This window comes from Rhinopithecus bieti, unplaced genomic scaffold (assembly GCF_001698545.2).
Source record: "Rhinopithecus bieti isolate Rb0 unplaced genomic scaffold, ASM169854v2 scaffold_39900, whole genome shotgun sequence".
NCBI classification, from domain to species: domain Eukaryota; kingdom Metazoa; phylum Chordata; class Mammalia; order Primates; family Cercopithecidae; genus Rhinopithecus; species Rhinopithecus bieti.
In genome coordinates, this window is record NW_016816297.1 from 72,711 (window position 1) to 88,505 (window position 15,795).

At 40.5% G+C, this 15,795-nt stretch overlaps 1 protein-coding gene across 1 annotated transcript in view; it reads right to left on the bottom strand.

Moving 5' to 3' along the window:
* Window positions 1-15,795, bottom strand: part of JADE3 (jade family PHD finger 3) — a 159,788-nt gene that overhangs the window by 60,417 nt on the left and 83,576 nt on the right. The window contains exon 5 of the mRNA XM_017854805.1: window positions 11,430-11,587. Coding sequence (XP_017710294.1) covers window positions 11,430-11,587 — 158 coding nt within the window. The remainder of the gene's footprint in view (window positions 1-11,429; window positions 11,588-15,795) is intronic.

Sequence of the window (15,795 nt, forward strand, 5' to 3'; positions counted from 1 at the left end):
AAAAAAAAAAAAAAAAAAAAAAAACAAACCAAAAAACAAAAATTAGCCTGGCATGGTGGCATGCACCTGTAGTCCCAGCTACTTAGGAGGCTGAGGCAGGAGGATCACTTGAGCCCAAAAGGTCCAGGCTGTAGTGAGCTGTGATCATGCCACTGTACTCCAGCCTGAGTGACAGAGTAAGACCCTGTCTCTAAAAACAAAACAGAAAAATAAAAAGTGTTCTGTGAAATAATCAAGATAACTGACCAACCCATAGCAAGAAAAAAAGGTAAGACAAAAATTGCCAATAATAGGAATGAAAGAGGGATACTATTTTTTTTTTTAACTTGTTTCAAGTATGTTCACAACTGTTCACTGAAGCATTTTTATGTTGGCTGTTTTAAAATCTTTGTTAAACTATTCTAATATCTGGCATCTTGGTGTCGGCATCCATTTTTGGTCAGGTTAAGATCTTCCTGATTCTTGATGAGTAATTTTTTTACTGAAACCTAGACATCTGGGGTATTATGAGACTCTGGATCTTATGCAAACCTTTGATTTTGGTTGGCTTCCTATGACACTATCTGGCTGGAGATCAGGGTTGGGGGCAATGCCTTGTTACCACCAGGTGGTTGTATAAGACCTAGTTCACCATTTGGCCTGTGTCACCATTTGGCCTGTGTCAACATCCCTGTTACTGTTACGTGGGGCTGAGAGCTTCAGCTCCCCACTAGGCTTCCACGGACACCTCCATTGCTGGGATTGGTAAGAATGCCTTGCTATTGTTTCCTGCATGGCCTCCACTGACACTGCTGAACAGAGGTGAAAATCCTGACTGTCCACTCAGTTTCCTCTAACACAACCCTAGATGTGGTACACCATTGCTGTCTAGGCTCCCTACTCCATCTTTGCTAGAGAAGGTTGGGGTGGCCCAAAGTATTTTTCTGTGGTGTTTGACTGGAGAAGAGTTTTCTGTCTAAAAGTTTTCCATGTTGGCCAGGCACAGTGATTCATGCCTGTAATCCCAGCACTTTGGGAGGCCAAAGTGGGTGGATCACTTGAGGTCAGGAGTTTGAGACCAGCCCAGCCAACATGGTGAAACCCCACCTCTACCAAAAATACAAAAATTAGCTGGGTGTGGTGGTGTGCACCTGCAATCCCAGCTACTTGGGAGGCTGAGGCAGGAGAATCACTTGAACCAGGGAAGTGAAAGTTGCAGTAAGCAGAGATGGCACCACTGCACTCCAGCCTGGGTGACAGAGACTGAGTCTCAAAAAAATAATAATAATAAAATAAAAAAATAAAGGTTTCCCATCTGATAGGCTGTCCCTTTCCTGGTCATTTGGCTAGAGAGGACAGGCTTTTCTTAGTTTTGTTTTTTGCTTTTGCTGGTTTATGCTTCTGGGTTGCTAGATTCTCCAGCACCAATGCTGGGAGCAAAAAGAAATCCCAGGGAACATAAAACTGGGTTATTCCTCAAGTCTCAAGGACTCTAGCTGTTCTGCTTTCTTCTGATCTTTCAAAGTCTTACGTTTGTGTTATATAAAATGCTCAGGGTTTTTAATTGTACTTAGTGGGAGGCATAGGGAAAAGCACACCTACTCCATCTTTTTGGAAGTAGAAGTCTAGCCAAGATTGAATTTTAAAATGAAAGCAACACAGGGAATACTATGAACCATTTTATACAGGTAAATTCAACAACTTAGATGAAACAAACCTGTACCTTAAACTACAAACTACCCAAAGTCACCCAATTTGAAATAGTTACAGAGCTATTCAAATGATCTATTAAAGGACTCAAATTTGCCACGTGCAGTGGCTCACGCCAGTAATCCCAACATTTTGGTAGGCTGAGGTGGGAGGATCACTTGAGCCCAGGAGTTTCAGACCAGGCTGGCCAACACAGGAAGACTTCGTCTCTACAAAAAATTCTAAAAATATTAGCTGCGTATGGTGGCACAGGCCTGTGGTCCCAGCTCTTGGGAGGCTGAGGTGGGAAGACTGCTTGGACTTAGGAGGTTGAGGCTGCAGTGAACTGTGATTGTGCCATTTCACTGCAGCCTGGGTGACAGAGCAAGGCCTCAAACAAACAAACAAACAACAACAACAACAACAACAACTCAAATTTATAGTTATAGTTAAGCAAATCCCCAAAGAGAAGCCTCTAGGTCCGGAGTGTTTCATTGGAGAATTCTATCAAACATTTTAATAAGAATTAACTCTAGTTCTACACCATTTCTTCCAAAAACTGGAAAAGGAAGCAATATTTCCCAACTAATTTTATAAGGCCAATATTACCCTGATACAATACAGATATAAACATCATGAGAGGTTGGGCGTACTGGCTCATGGCTGTAATCTCAGCACTTTGGGAGGCTGATGCTGGAGGGTTGCTTGAGGTCAGGAGCTTGAGACCAGCCTGGGTAACATGGTGAAACCCTGTCTCTATAAAAAATACAAAAATCAGCTGGGTGTGGCAACAAACACTTGTAATCCCAGCTACTCAGGAAGCTGAGGCAGGAGGATCACTTGAGCCTAGGAGGTGGAGGTTGTACTGGGCTTGAGATGGTGCCACTGCACTCCAGCCTGGGCAACAGAGCGAGACCCTGTCTCTCACATTATATATATGTATAAATTATATTATAAATTATATAAGACTACAGGTCACTATTCCTCGGGAACATAAAAATAAGACATAAAATATATAGACATAACAATTTCCAACAAGATATTTGCAAATCAAATCAAGCAATATAAAAATATAATATAATCCCTGATCAACTTGGTGTTATAGACTGAATTGTGTCACTCTCAAAGTGACTGTATTTGGAGACAAGACCTACAGGAGGTAATTAAGCTTAAATAAGGTCATAAGGGAAAGGCCATGTGAGCACACAGTGAGAAGGAGGCAAGCAAGGAAGACAGCCCTTACCAGAAACTGAACTCTACAAGACCTTGATGTAGGACTTCCAGCCTCCAGAACATTGAGAAATAAATTTCTGTTGTTTAAGCCATCCAGCCTGTGATATTCTGTTATGGCAGCCCAAGTTGACTAATACTCAGGTTTGTTCCAGCAATGCAAGGCTGGTGCAATGTTAAAAAAATCAATCAATGTAATCTATAACATTAACAGGCTGAAGAAGAAAAAAATCACCTGATCATATCATTTGATAGGGATCATTTCAGTTGACAAAACTGAAAATCCATTTATGAAAAAAACTACCATACACTAGGAGTAGAGGTGAACTTCTTCAACTTGACAAAGAACATCTATGAAAAACCCTATAGTGGCCAGACGTGGTGGCTCATGCCTGTAATCCCAGCACTTTGGGAGGCTGAGACGGGCAGATCACAAGGCCAGGAAATCGAGACCATCCTGGCTAACACGGTGAAACTCCGTCTCTACTAAAAATACAAAAAATTAGCCGGGCGTGGTGGTGGGCGCCTGTAGTCCCAGCTACTTGGGAGGCTGAGGCAGGAGAATGGCATGAACCCAGGAGGTGGAGCTTGCAGTAAGCTGAGATCGCACCACTGTACTCCAGCCTGGGGGACAGAGTGAGACTCCGTCTAAAAAAAAAAAGAAAAACCCTATAGTTAATATCATACTTAATATATTGAAAGACTAAAAGCCTTCCACCTAAGACTGGGAACAAGACAAGGATGTCTGCTCTCTCCACTGCTATTTGACATATTACTAGACATTTTAGCTACTAGAATAAGGCAAGAAAAGAAATAAAAAGTAAACAGATTGGAAAGAAAGAAAGAAAACCATCTTTATTTGCAGGTGACATGATGGTTTACACAGAAAATCCTAAGGAATCTCTTTTTTTTTTGTTTAAATAAAACTGCCAGAACTAAGTAATTCAGCAGGGTTACAGGAACACAAGATCAACACACAAAAATTGGTTGTATTTGTATATACTAGCAATGACCATGTGGAAACCTAAATTATAAATACAATACCATTAACAATTGCTCAAAAAATTTTAACACTTAAGTATAAATTTAGCAAAATGTGTACAGGACTTGTACAGATGTCAATTCTCCCCAAGTGATATAGGTTTAATACAATCCTTATGAAAATCCAGCAAGATTTTTTGTATATATGGAAAGCTTATTATAAAATTTGAATGGAAAGACAAAGAAAATGGAATAGCCACAGCAATTTTGAAAAAAAAATAAAGTGGGAAGAATCAACTTACCTGATTTTGAACTTTGACCTATGCCTCCCATCTTAACAAAATTCAAAATGGTTCATGCATTTAAATGTAAAACTATAAAACTCTTAAAAGAAAACAGGAGAATATACCTACACACATACACACACACACACACACACACACACACACACACACACACACACACACATATATATTTGAGATGGAGTCTCTCTCTGTTGCGCAGGCTGGAGTGCAGTGGCACGATCTCGGCTCACTGCAAACTCCACTTCCTGGGTTCACGCCATTCTCCTGCCTCAGCCTCCCGAGTAGCTGGGACTACAGGCGCCTGCCACCACACCCGGGTAATTTTTTTGTCTTTTTTAGTAGAGACGGGGTTTCACCGTGTTAGCTAGGATGGTCTCCATCTCCTGACCTTGTGATCTGCCCGCCTCGGCCTCCCAAAGTGCTGGGATTACAGGCGTGAGCCACTGCACCCGGCCGAGAATATTTTTGAGACATAGAGCTAAGTGAAAAGTTCACAGCACGACATTAAAAGCATGATCCAAAAGAAAAAAAAAATCAATAAATCGAACTTCATCAAAATCATAAACTTACACTTTGTGAATGACCCTGTTAACAGGATGAAAAGTCAATCTATAAATAGACTGGGAGAAAATATTTGTAAATCACATGTTTGACAATGGATTCATATCTCAAATTTATAAGTAATTCTCAACACTCGATAGTAAAAAAAACAAAGAATCGGATTAGAAAACAGGCAAAGATATATTTCACTGAAAGGGGTATATGGATGGCAAATAGAAAGCTCGGTCAAAAAACCTTAAGACTAGCTCCAAGTTAAAAGGCAAGTCTGAGAGTAACTTCATACCATTGGGCTAAATAGGCCTGAATTTATATAGTTCTTAAAAATGTTAATTGAACTCATTTGATTTTCAAAATCTGTTGAAGGACATGAAAACAAATTATTTATTAATGTTCCAATATAATTTCATATCACAAAGATTTAATTTTTAAGGCGACTTACAAAATCCAGAAAGTAAAATCACAAGACATAGTTTGACCCATGCAAAATGATGATAGTTAAGGGTTGCTGCGATAAGCAGCTATGGTTGAGGAAATTAGGTACTTCAAACAAAGTTTAGGTACTCCAACCAAATCCTAAACAGGCTGAGCCTCCAATATGGCTGGCTCATATTGAAAGCCAAAAGAGAAATCCAAGGAAGATGATAAAAGTATGGAGATTTCCATTAAATTCAGAAAATAAGATAAACATATTTCATAATAAAATTGTTCTCAAAGTGTCATCCCCAGATTAGTGGCATCAGTATCGCGCTGGGAGTTGTTAGAAATGCAAATGCTCAGACCTCACACCTCAGATCTACTAACCCAAAAACTGGGGGTAAGGTTAAGAAATCTGTTCTAACAAGCCCTCCAAATGACTCTGATGCACCCTAAAATTTGAGAATTACTGTTCCATAGGAAAGGCTACATACTACAGTACAAGTCTTATTGATATTTTCTAAAAAACAGAAACTGATATACCTACCAAGAGCAACCAGTTAAGGATTTCATTAAGGAATTCAATATGATCAATAATTTAATAGTCTGCCTTGTTGTTCCATTAAAATTAAGAGTTTCATATGATAGGCAAAGAACTATGGGAAACAGAAGAGATTTACCAACAATTCACAGCACTTATAATGGTAAATATTTGCAGCCCTCAGAACAAATATTAGAGCACTGAAGCCACACATGAATTAGGAACGCACATCCCTATATTTGAAAACAACTTAAACTCTTTTAGTTCCTAAAATTACTGCTCTTAGGCTGAGTGCAGGGGCTCACACATTTAATTCTAGCACTTGGGAGGCCGAGGTGGGCAAATTACTTGAGGCTGGGAGTTTGAGACCAGACTGGCCAATATGGTGAAACTCCTTCTCTACTAAAACTACAAAAATCAGCTGGGCATGGTGGCATATGCCTGTAAACCCAGCTACTCAGGTGGCTGAGGCACGAGAATCACTTGAACTCAGGAGGCGGAGGTTGCAGTGAGCTGACATCACGCCACTGCACTCCAGCCTGAGTGATAGAGCGAGACTCTGTCTCAAAAAATTAAAAAAATGAAAATAAATTACTGTTCTTAAACTGTTGCTCCATTCTTGCTACCCTACTTATCCACGGCTCACTTAACAGACAACATTTTTAAAGTGGTACATGGGCCATTTTCCACTCAGTCTAAAAGATTAAAATCACCTCCAATGAGTAGACGATTGATACTGACTTACCAACAAGACCAAAGTCAAGATGTTAGTCACACTCAATAATCCTCGGAGTATAATGGAATGGTGATGGTCAACTCAGCACCAGGGCTGCTATAGTTGTACAAAAATATTGACAACAAGGACATAAAAACGCTCAACTCCTATGTTCATTCATGATGCTATTCTGATTTTTAGGGGGCAGGAGATGGTGCTGATGAGCCAGTGAGTTTTGAGACATATGCTGAGCAAGGCTGTGGAGCTTTAATTAACAGGGCATAGGCAGCCTCTCTGTGGGTAGGACAGCCTGGGTTTCTAGAAATGATTCCAACAAGCATTTCTGGAGCATGACTAGGTCTTGAAAACCTAGTACTAGCAGCAGAGAATTCAAGGATGTTATCTCTGCCCTTAAAAAAATCTAATATGTAATAGAAATAGATGGGTGTACAGTAAGATCTACAATTTCTCACAGTAACCAGCAGGTCCCACTAGCCCCTTTATTTGGCACTCTACATTCTATTCATTCATTCATTCACTCAAACTTTTACTCAACATTTTGTTTAATGCCAACCTTTGTGTAAAGTATTGGAAACACAAAGACCAGAAAGAAAAAATGGCTTCCAAAACCAGTCGCTACTCTTTAGCTGAACTTATTACTTATTACTTCCTCTGGCAGAAAAGTCCTTCTCTCCTCTTTCTACAAAACCAAAGCCCTCTCCTACTTCAATTTTCTTCTCAGGTCTAATGTAAATGAAGGCCATGTGCTTATAGTCAACTCAATCATTCAGTAATCCCCTTTTATTTGGGTTTATGCATTTTACAAACTCTATGTTTTTGGCCCTCTGTTTATAGGTACCATTACTCTATGTTTTTGATCCTCTATTTATAGATACTATTACTTTAAGGCCCTATATTATATATAATATATGTTATATATAATACATAAGTTTATATATAAGTTATATATGTCATATATTATGTTACATATAATATATAATATACAAATATGTTATGTGTTATATGTATTATATATTGTAAACATATATTATATATGTTATATATATGTTTTTTATATATAACTTCCCACAGGTGTTTCTATACTTTGAATGTGTCAAAGTATATAATATATATAAACATATAAAAGCACAGTATAAAAGCTCTTGTCAGAAGCTGCTGCCAAGCCCTTGGACTTCTCAGTCTTTAGAACTGTGAGTCAAATACTTCTTTATAATTTATACACACTCGGCCAGGTGCGGTGGCTCACGCCTGTAATCCCAGCACTTTGGGAGGCCAAGGCAGGCAGATCATGAAGTCAGGAGTTCAAGAACAGCCTGGCCAGCATGGTGAAACCCTGTCTCTACTAAAAAAAATACCAAAAAAATTAGCTGGGCATGGTGGCACATGCCTGTAATTCCAACTACTTGGGAGGGTGAGGCAGGAGAATCTCTTGAACCTGGGAGGCAGAGGTTGCAGTGAACCAAGATGGTGCCACTGCACTCCAGCCTGGGTGACAGAGCAAGACTCTGTCTCTAAATAAATAAATAAATAAATAATACAGACTTAGGTATTGTTATAACAACAGTAAACAGACTAAGACAGGCATTACGTAATTCTGTTTCTCTCAGAAGACTAATAAATGCTACTGACTGTTGGAAATTCTTGTCTCCAAAATTTTATCATAATTTCAGATTTGACGTCAAATGGTTTTATCCTATGAATAATGGGCACACACTATGTCACTAAATACATGAGCCTGACTTTAACTACTGGCCTATTATAGCCTGGTAAAATCTGCTACTGGTCTGAGTGAATTGGTGAAGATGGTATGTGACTTTGTACTATAAATGCATAATTAGCCACTCTAAGTTTCTCCCCAAGCAGCAGACAGATAAACATGAGAGCATTCATTCCCTAAGTCAAAGGTGCAAGCATGCAAATACCTGAGAGAAGGCTGTGGAACAGTGTCTGGACTGGCTGGTACCTGGACTCCCTTTTCCCATTCTTCCTTCCATGTATCAGCAAAGAGGTAATAGCTATCAGGATTAATGTGGTGAGAATCTGGAAGTTTCATGGCACTGATGAGGTCCTTCCGGAATACCTGGAAAGATATTGCACATATCTTGAGAAGACCATCACTATGCAACTGATATCATTCAATGTTCTCCTTTTAAAAAGGCCATCCCCAACCACTCTACTTCCAACAAGAGAAACATCTCTAACTTCCTAAATGGCCAGATCAACTTCTGTTTGGAAAGATTTGAAGTACTGACAAGGAAGCCAGCTTATTTGGGATTTAATAAAGGGTAATGGAGTCCTTCCTGAATTATTTTCTTGGGTTCTCTAAATTTAAATCAACAATACAGGTTACTCAAAACAGTCTGTATAAAACAATCCTTAACTCTCTTAAATTAAGCAACAAGTTCCACTGATAGTTAATAATTTGGGCATCACCTCATTTTAAATTTATTTAGAAATAATTGTAGACTTAAATAAAAGTTATCAAATAGTACATTTCCATATATCCTTCACTTAGTTTCCTCTAATTGTTTACACTTTATATAACCAGAGTTCAATTACCTAAACCAGGAAAGTAGCACTGCTATAATACTATTAATTAATGTATAGACTTCATTCAAATTTTCACTATTTTTCTCCCTAATGTCTTTCTGTTCCAGAATTTTATTTTATTTTTTTGAGATAGGGTATCACTATGTTACCTGGGCTGGAGTGCGATGGTGTAATTTTGGCTCACTGCAACCTCTGCCTCCGGGGCTCAAGCGATCCTACCACCTCAGCCTCCCGAGTAGCTGGGACTACAGACACATACCACCATGCCTGGCTAATTTTTGTAATTTTGTAGAGGCAGGATTTCGACAGGTTGCCCAGGCTGGTCTCAAACTCCTGAGCTCAAGTGATCTGCCCGCCTTGGCCTCTCAAAGTGCTGGGATTACAGGCGTGAGGCACAGTGCCTGGCCTTAGAGTGCCTTTAATGAGGCAGTGGTTAAATAGTTGTGGCAATTGCCAATTTGCTAAACTACTATCTTTGGGAAAGATGGTGCTGTGAGAAATCCTTCCTTAGATCTGGAAAGTGTTTGTCAACATCCTAAAATATTTCATTATTTTCCAAGTGAAAGTCTACAAAATATATCAACTGATTACAAAACATAAGCCGTATCTTCATACTTGACATAACTGCTTATGAAATCTGCTCTACATAGCTTCCTAACCCGAAAACATATTGCAGTGGATTGAATGGTGGCCTCCAAAAAGATATGTCCACATCCTAGTTCCCAGAAACTATGGATATTACCTTATTTGGAAAAAGGGTCTTTGCAGATGTAATTAAGTTAAGATCTTCAGGTGAAGATATCATTCTGGAATATCCAAGTGGGCTCTAAGTCGAATGACAAGTGTCCTTATAAGAGAAAGGTGGAGGGAGATTTGAGATGGAAGAGGAGGAGGTAGTGTGATCATGGAGGCAGAGATTAGAGTGATTTATTGATCCACAAATCAATGAATGCTGACATCCACCAAAAGCTGGAAGAGGCAAAGAAAGAATCTCGCTTAAAACCTATGGAGGGAGCACAGACTGGCTGATTTTTTACTTTTGGCCTTCATACTGTGAAAGAATAAATTCCTACTGTTTTAAGCTACCTCATTTGTGTTAATTTGTTATTATAGCCCTAGAAAACTAATACACATGTTTATCAAACAGAAGAGTAACTTGAAGGCTATAGACAAAGGTATACAAAAGCAGAAGCCAATGAAATGTGGTCCTTGTCTATGGATTCAGAAATACTCAAACCTGGCCGGGCGTGGTGGCTCATGCCTGTAATCCCAGCACTTTGGGCGGCCGAAGCGGGTGGATCGCAAGGTCAGGAGATCAAGACCATCCTGGCCAACATGGTGAAACCTCATCTCTACTAAAAACACAAAATTAGCCAGGCGTGGTGGCGCAANATACTATTACTTTAAGGCCCTATATTATATATAATATATGTTATATATAATACATAAGTTTATATATAAGTTATATATGTCATATATTATGTTACATATAATATATAATATACAAATATGTTATGTGTTATATGTATTATATATTGTAAACATATATTATATATGTTATATATATGTTTTTTATATATAACTTCCCACAGGTGTTTCTATACTTTGAATGTGTCAAAGTATATAATATATATAAACATATAAAAGCACAGTATAAAAGCTCTTGTCAGAAGCTGCTGCCAAGCCCTTGGACTTCTCAGTCTTTAGAACTGTGAGTCAAATACTTCTTTATAATTTATACACACTCGGCCAGGTGCGGTGGCTCACGCCTGTAATCCCAGCACTTTGGGAGGCCAAGGCAGGCAGATCATGAAGTCAGGAGTTCAAGAACAGCCTGGCCAGCATGGTGAAACCCTGTCTCTACTAAAAAAAATACCAAAAAAATTAGCTGGGCATGGTGGCACATGCCTGTAATTCCAACTACTTGGGAGGGTGAGGCAGGAGAATCTCTTGAACCTGGGAGGCAGAGGTTGCAGTGAACCAAGATGGTGCCACTGCACTCCAGCCTGGGTGACAGAGCAAGACTCTGTCTCTAAATAAATAAATAAATAAATAATACAGACTTAGGTATTGTTATAACAACAGTAAACAGACTAAGACAGGCATTACGTAATTCTGTTTCTCTCAGAAGACTAATAAATGCTACTGACTGTTGGAAATTCTTGTCTCCAAAATTTTATCATAATTTCAGATTTGACGTCAAATGGTTTTATCCTATGAATAATGGGCACACACTATGTCACTAAATACATGAGCCTGACTTTAACTACTGGCCTATTATAGCCTGGTAAAATCTGCTACTGGTCTGAGTGAATTGGTGAAGATGGTATGTGACTTTGTACTATAAATGCATAATTAGCCACTCTAAGTTTCTCCCCAAGCAGCAGACAGATAAACATGAGAGCATTCATTCCCTAAGTCAAAGGTGCAAGCATGCAAATACCTGAGAGAAGGCTGTGGAACAGTGTCTGGACTGGCTGGTACCTGGACTCCCTTTTCCCATTCTTCCTTCCATGTATCAGCAAAGAGGTAATAGCTATCAGGATTAATGTGGTGAGAATCTGGAAGTTTCATGGCACTGATGAGGTCCTTCCGGAATACCTGGAAAGATATTGCACATATCTTGAGAAGACCATCACTATGCAACTGATATCATTCAATGTTCTCCTTTTAAAAGGCCATCCCCAACCACTCTACTTCCAACAAGAGAAACATCTCTAACTTCCTAAATGGCCAGATCAACTTCAACTTCTGTTTGGAAAGATTTGAAGTACTGACAAGGAAGCCAGCTTTATTTGGGATTTAATAAAGGTAATGGAGTCCTTCCTGAATATTTTCTTGGGTTCTCTAAATTTAAATCCAACAATACAGGTTACTCAAAACAGCTGTATAAAACATCCTTAACTCATTCTTAAATTAAGCAACAAGTTCCATGATAGTTAATAATTTGGGCATCACCTCATTTTAAATTTATTTAGAAATAATTGTAGACTTAAATAAAAGTTATCAAATAGTACATTTTCATATATCCTTCACTAGTTTCCTCTAATTGTTTACACTTTATATAACCAGAGTTCAATTACCTAAACCAGGAAAAGTAGCACTGTATAATACTATTAATTAATGTATAGACCTTCATTCAATTTTCCACTATTTTTCTCCTAATGCTTCTGTTCCAGAATTTTATTTTATTTTTGTTGAGATAGGGTATCACTATGTTACCTGGGCTGGAGTGCGATGGTGTAATTTTGGCTCCTGCCAACCTCTGCCTCCGGGGCTCAAGCGATCCTACCACCTCAGCCTCCCAGTAGCTGGGACTACAGACACATACCACCATGCCTGGCTTAATTTTTGTAATTTTTTTTTTTTTTTTTTGTAATTTTTGTAGAGGACAGGATTTCGACAGGTTGCCCCAGGCTGGTCTCAAACTCTGAGCTCAAGTGATCTGCCGCCTTGGCCTCTCAAAGTGGCTGGGATTACAGGCGTGAGGAGCAGTGGCCTGGCCTTAGAAGTGCCTTTAATGAGGCAGTGTTAAATAGTTGTGGCAATTGCAATTTGCTAACATACTATCTTTGGGAAAGATGGTGCTGTGAGAAATCCTTGCTTAGATCTGGAAAGTGTTTGTCAACATCCTAGAAATAGTTTCATTATTTTCCAAGTGGAAAGTCTACAAAATATTATCACTGATTACAAAAAATAAGCCCCAGTATCTTCATACTTGACATAACTGCTTATGAAAATCTGCTCTACATAGCTTCCTAACCCGAAAACATATTGCAGTGGATTGAATGTGGCCTCCAAAAAGATATGTCCACATCTCCACATCCTAGTTCCCAGGAAACTATGGATATTAACCTTTATTTGGAAAAAGGGGTCTTTGCAGATGTAATTAAGTTAAAGATCTTCAGGTGAAGATATCATTCTGGAATAATCCAAGTGGCTCTAAGTCGAAGACAAGTGTCCTTATAAGAGAAAGGTGGAGGGAGATTTGAAGATGGAAAGAGGAGGAAGGTAGTGTGATCATGGAGGCAGAGATTAGAGTGATTTATTGATCCACAAAATCAATGAATGCTGACATCCCACCAAAAAGCTGGAAGAGGCAAAGAAGAATCTCGCTTAAAACCATGGAGGGAGCACAGACTGGCTTGATTTTTTTACTTTTGGCCTTCATACTGTGAAAGAATAAATCCTACTGTTTTAAGCTACCTCATTTTGTGTTAATTTGTTATATAGCCTGAAAACTAATACACATGTTTATCAAAGCAGAAGAGTAACTTGAAAGGCATATAGACAAAGGTATACAAAAGCAGAAGCCAATGAATGTGGTCCTTGTCTAATGGATTTCAGAAATAGCTGCAACCTGGCCGGCGTGGTTGGGCTCATGGCCTGTAATCCCAGCACTTTGGGCGGCCGAGAGCGGGTGGTCGCAAGGTCAGGAGATCAAGACCATCCTGGCAACATGGTGAAACCTCATCTCTACTAGAAATACACGAAGAGAATAGCCAGGCGGGGGCGCATGCCTTGTAGGTGGCCCAGCTAGCTCGGGGAGGGGAGGCAGGAGAGAGTTGGCTTGAAGCCGGGGAGCGGGAGCGGCAGTGGACCAGATCCGGTCACTGCCGACTGCCAGCCTGGGCAAGCAGAGGTGAGGACGGGTCTGTCTCGAAAAAAAAAAAAAAAGAAGGAAAAAAAAAAAGAAAGGTAACTCAAGACCTCCATGAGAGGTCTGGGGATATCCACGCGAGGCCAATTCATGACCTGTTTTGTCTGTAAGCAAGATGAAACGAAATCCAATCGACTATTAAGGAGGGTGTTCCCTTCTCCTTTAGAGGGGAAGAGACAAGCTAGGCATGTGATGAAGCCGGGATGTGTCAATTTTACAAGCTACAGATTAAGTAGCATCAGATGAAGGTTTTCTAGAGAAGCAGTGTGTGTTACTTAGAGGCAGAGTGTGGAGGCTGCTTATCTTCTATGGAAGTCGAGAGACTCTCAGAGCATGAGACGAGAACAGTAAATGCTGAGGGGATGGGAAGTCAGGTTCAGTATCGGGCAGAGGAGATATGTGCAAAGTTAGTATAAGACATATGTGTACAGGAGCGTGGCGCGAGTTAACTGGCGGTTTTGAGTAAGAAGAAGGGATTGTGGGTTGAAAGTTGGGTGACGAAACAAAATAAGCTACAGCAAGATCCGATTAGTGAGGAGAATTGTTGATGTAGTAAGGAAGTGGCAGCAGCATATACATGAGTATAGTTGTGTAAGTATGTTCAGTAGAAGACACAATAAAAGGGAATAGGGAAGCCAAACGGTGAACAAAAAGAGTTAACTCTGCAGAGTGAGGAGAAGAGACAGGGGGGAAAGAAGACGTTAGAGAAGAGTTACCAAAATGAGTTGAGCTAGAGCTGACTGGGATCGTCGTCAGTATAGTTGGTGGTTTGGACGAGGGGAAGTTTGAAGCAGGCAGAATTGTGTAGTAGAATGGGTGAGAAAATCTGTGAGGCTGCGCAGGCGCACGGCCTGTAGTCGCAGCACTTTGGAAGGCCAAGGCGGGTGGGAGGTCAGGAGGTCAGGAGGATGGAGGCGATTGCTGGGTTAAGGCGAGCGGGAGAACCGGACGTCGCGTGACGAATAAGAGTACCAAGAGAAGGTTCGCGGGCGTGGGGCGGAGGGCCGCTGTAGTGCGGCCAGGGGAGCGTTGGGAGGCTGGAGGCGAGGAAGGCGTGAACCAGGAGGCGGAGCTGGCAGTGGAGCTGGGAGGAGGAGACGACGCGAGCTGCCAGCCTGGCGAACGAGGAGGCGAGGGACTCAGTCTCGATAAAGTGAGGAAGTAACTAGAAGGGAATATGGTGCCTGGGGACAGACCACCTGGAGTGGTAATGGTTGTGCACTACTGGAGGTAGCTTTCAGGCAGTTATCCAAATTCTGAGTCTCCAATTTATCTAATAAAATGGGGAAATAACACTCCCCTCATAGGGGTTGTTGCAAAGATTAAATGGTGAACTGTATAAAGGGACTTAGCACAGTATGGAGCTCATAGTAAAATTTCTAATAAATGCTAGATGGTGGTTATTATTATCCCATCATCATAGCATTCCTTCTAAAATCAGAAACAAGTATATAACTGAGTTCTTCTCCATAGTCCACAAAGTAAGTGATTGATGGGTAAGAGAGATATGGTTCACAGCTCAGTTAAAGTGTGCATGGTTTGGCTCCAAAGGACACAGTTCCCAAGCAAGAGCCCCATCAAGAACTTTAACCAATACTCCAAAGGCCACAAGGTAATGTAAACTTCACAAAATAAACATAAGCCATTTGTGTTAAATTAAAGATAATGAAGGAGGGACCTAGATGCCTGACCCTGACCTTTTCTAGTAATGGAAGTTGAAAAGTTTTACAAGTCTTAACAGTGGTGCGTATTTACAGCCACGTGGTAGGTTTGTCCCAAAGAGAAGTTGCTGAGAACAAAAAGGGGCTTTGTACTGTACAGGATGAAGCTGGTATTTATGGTGCAGAAGAGGGGGAGTGACGTGGCGAGGAGAGGGGACGGTCTGATGTGAAGGTTCTTATGCCTAAGGGCCAACACTGGTGTGCACATCTGCCTGTCATTGATGGCTTGCAGAAACAAAGGGGGGTGGAGTGTGCCTTCATTGATGAAGTGCAATGGTAGAGACATGCAATGTGCTCGACGCTGCCAGAGCACTAGAAGATGAAGAATGCCCTTGCAGACAACGCGTGCTGTGAGCGGTTTGTATTGGCTCTCAAGTGGTAGGAATGCGGTCTGCGGTTGGTGAGGTTTTTTATAGAGCACAGGCTCC